Here is a 1412-nt window from a genome sequence, read left to right as displayed (position 1 = left end):
AGTTCAGTTCTTCGGTCTGCGGGTGTGGCTCAGTGGAGACGAACTGGTCGATGGGAACGTCGGTCCAGGTGACCCCGCTCTGCGGCGTATACAACGAAAATCCTCTTTCTTACCTCGTCTCCGTTGATGGATTTAACTTCCTGGTTGATTGCGGATGGAATGATCTCTTCGACGTCAATCTCCTCCAACCGCTGTCAAGGTAATTTTAATAGCATCTCACAACTTCATCGCCATTCCTTGATTCATGTTTGGAGAGTTTATTCTTGTAAATTTTGCGTGCGCGCGCTGAATTTTTCAAGCTGACCTCGAATTCTTTTGTCCGAGGGTTTTAACGTTTTTGAGTGATTCATGAGTTAATGCGAGTTTAATTTCGCAGAGTTTGTTCCAAAGTTGATGCTGTCTTGCTATCCCATCCCGACGTTCTTCATCTTGGAGCCTTGGCTTATGCAATGAAGCACTTGGGACTCTCTGCTCCGGTTTATCTCACGGAGCCGGTTCTTAGGTTGGGACAGTTGACAATGTATGATCACTACTTCTCTCGTAAGGTGAGCCTTTTCTCTTGTCTTTCAGCTTCGAAGTTCTTGCAAAAATACATTTGATGCCGCTAAACACTTCCGCAAACAATACAATATTGGGGTCCAGAGATTTTACCTCAATTGCTTCCCCAGCAGATCAATTTTCGCCGAAAACTTTGCACGCCTGCAAATTTTGTAGGGATTTCCTTTTTTTTGTGGAATGCTTTAATTATTGAAGTTTACATAAGTCGTGAATCTTTTTTCACGAAACATTTCACGTTTGAATCTGACTGACAGGAATAATTGAATTCTGGGTGGAATAGAGATCTAGAAATTTTCAATCAATGTTCGGGCAGAAAGGCTTCTTCCAGCTTCTGTATTATAGCAGTCTGTATTTTCTATACCGTAAATAAGTCAGCCATGGTGAAACTCTCTAGAGGATATTACTTGGCGCGAAATGAAGGGCCTTCAGCTTTTTGTATGTTACATCTCAGCCCGATTTCTGTATATCCACCTCTGTTTCTTCTTATATGTTACATCACTAGAGATTAAGAAGTTTATGGCATCCTTTTCATTTATTTAGCTCTCTCTAAATTTTTTGATACTGTGTATACGAAAGTTTTTCATTTTGGCCTATTTATATGTTTTCAATAAATTTATTAAGTTCACATTTCTTAGTTATAGTAGACTAATGTTGTTTTTCTTATTTTCCAGCAAATGTCGGATTTCGACTTATTTAGTCTGGATGACGTAGACTCTGCCTTCCAGAATTCAAATGTCACCAGTTTGAAGTACTCTCAAAATTTTCATCTTACTGGTCGGTAGCTTTTCTAAAATATTGTATCTTTTTCATTGTACTATTAAAGTTCAACTTAAAACTTTTAGATCTTCTTTCAA

At 38.9% G+C, this 1412-nt stretch overlaps 1 protein-coding gene across 1 annotated transcript in view; it reads left to right on the top strand.

The window, feature by feature from the left end:
• The window catches only part of CPSF100 (cleavage and polyadenylation specificity factor 100), a 9103-nt gene continuing 7691 nt past the window's right edge, over positions 1–1412 (top strand). Inside the window, exons 1-3 of the mRNA XM_078579261.1 lie at positions 1–199; positions 377–545; positions 1230–1332. Of these exons, the coding sequence (XP_078435387.1) occupies positions 51–199; positions 377–545; positions 1230–1332 (421 nt within the window). The 5' untranslated portion in view covers positions 1–50. The remainder of the gene's footprint in view (positions 200–376; positions 546–1229; positions 1333–1412) is intronic.

The sequence above is a fragment of the Wolffia australiana genome, chromosome 8 (assembly GCF_029677425.1).
Source record: "Wolffia australiana isolate 7733 chromosome 8, ASM2967742v1".
NCBI classification, from domain to species: Eukaryota; Viridiplantae; Streptophyta; class Magnoliopsida; order Alismatales; family Araceae; genus Wolffia; species Wolffia australiana.
The sequence above is the reverse complement of the archived record's forward strand: the minus strand, read 5'-3'. Positions and strand labels throughout refer to the sequence as shown.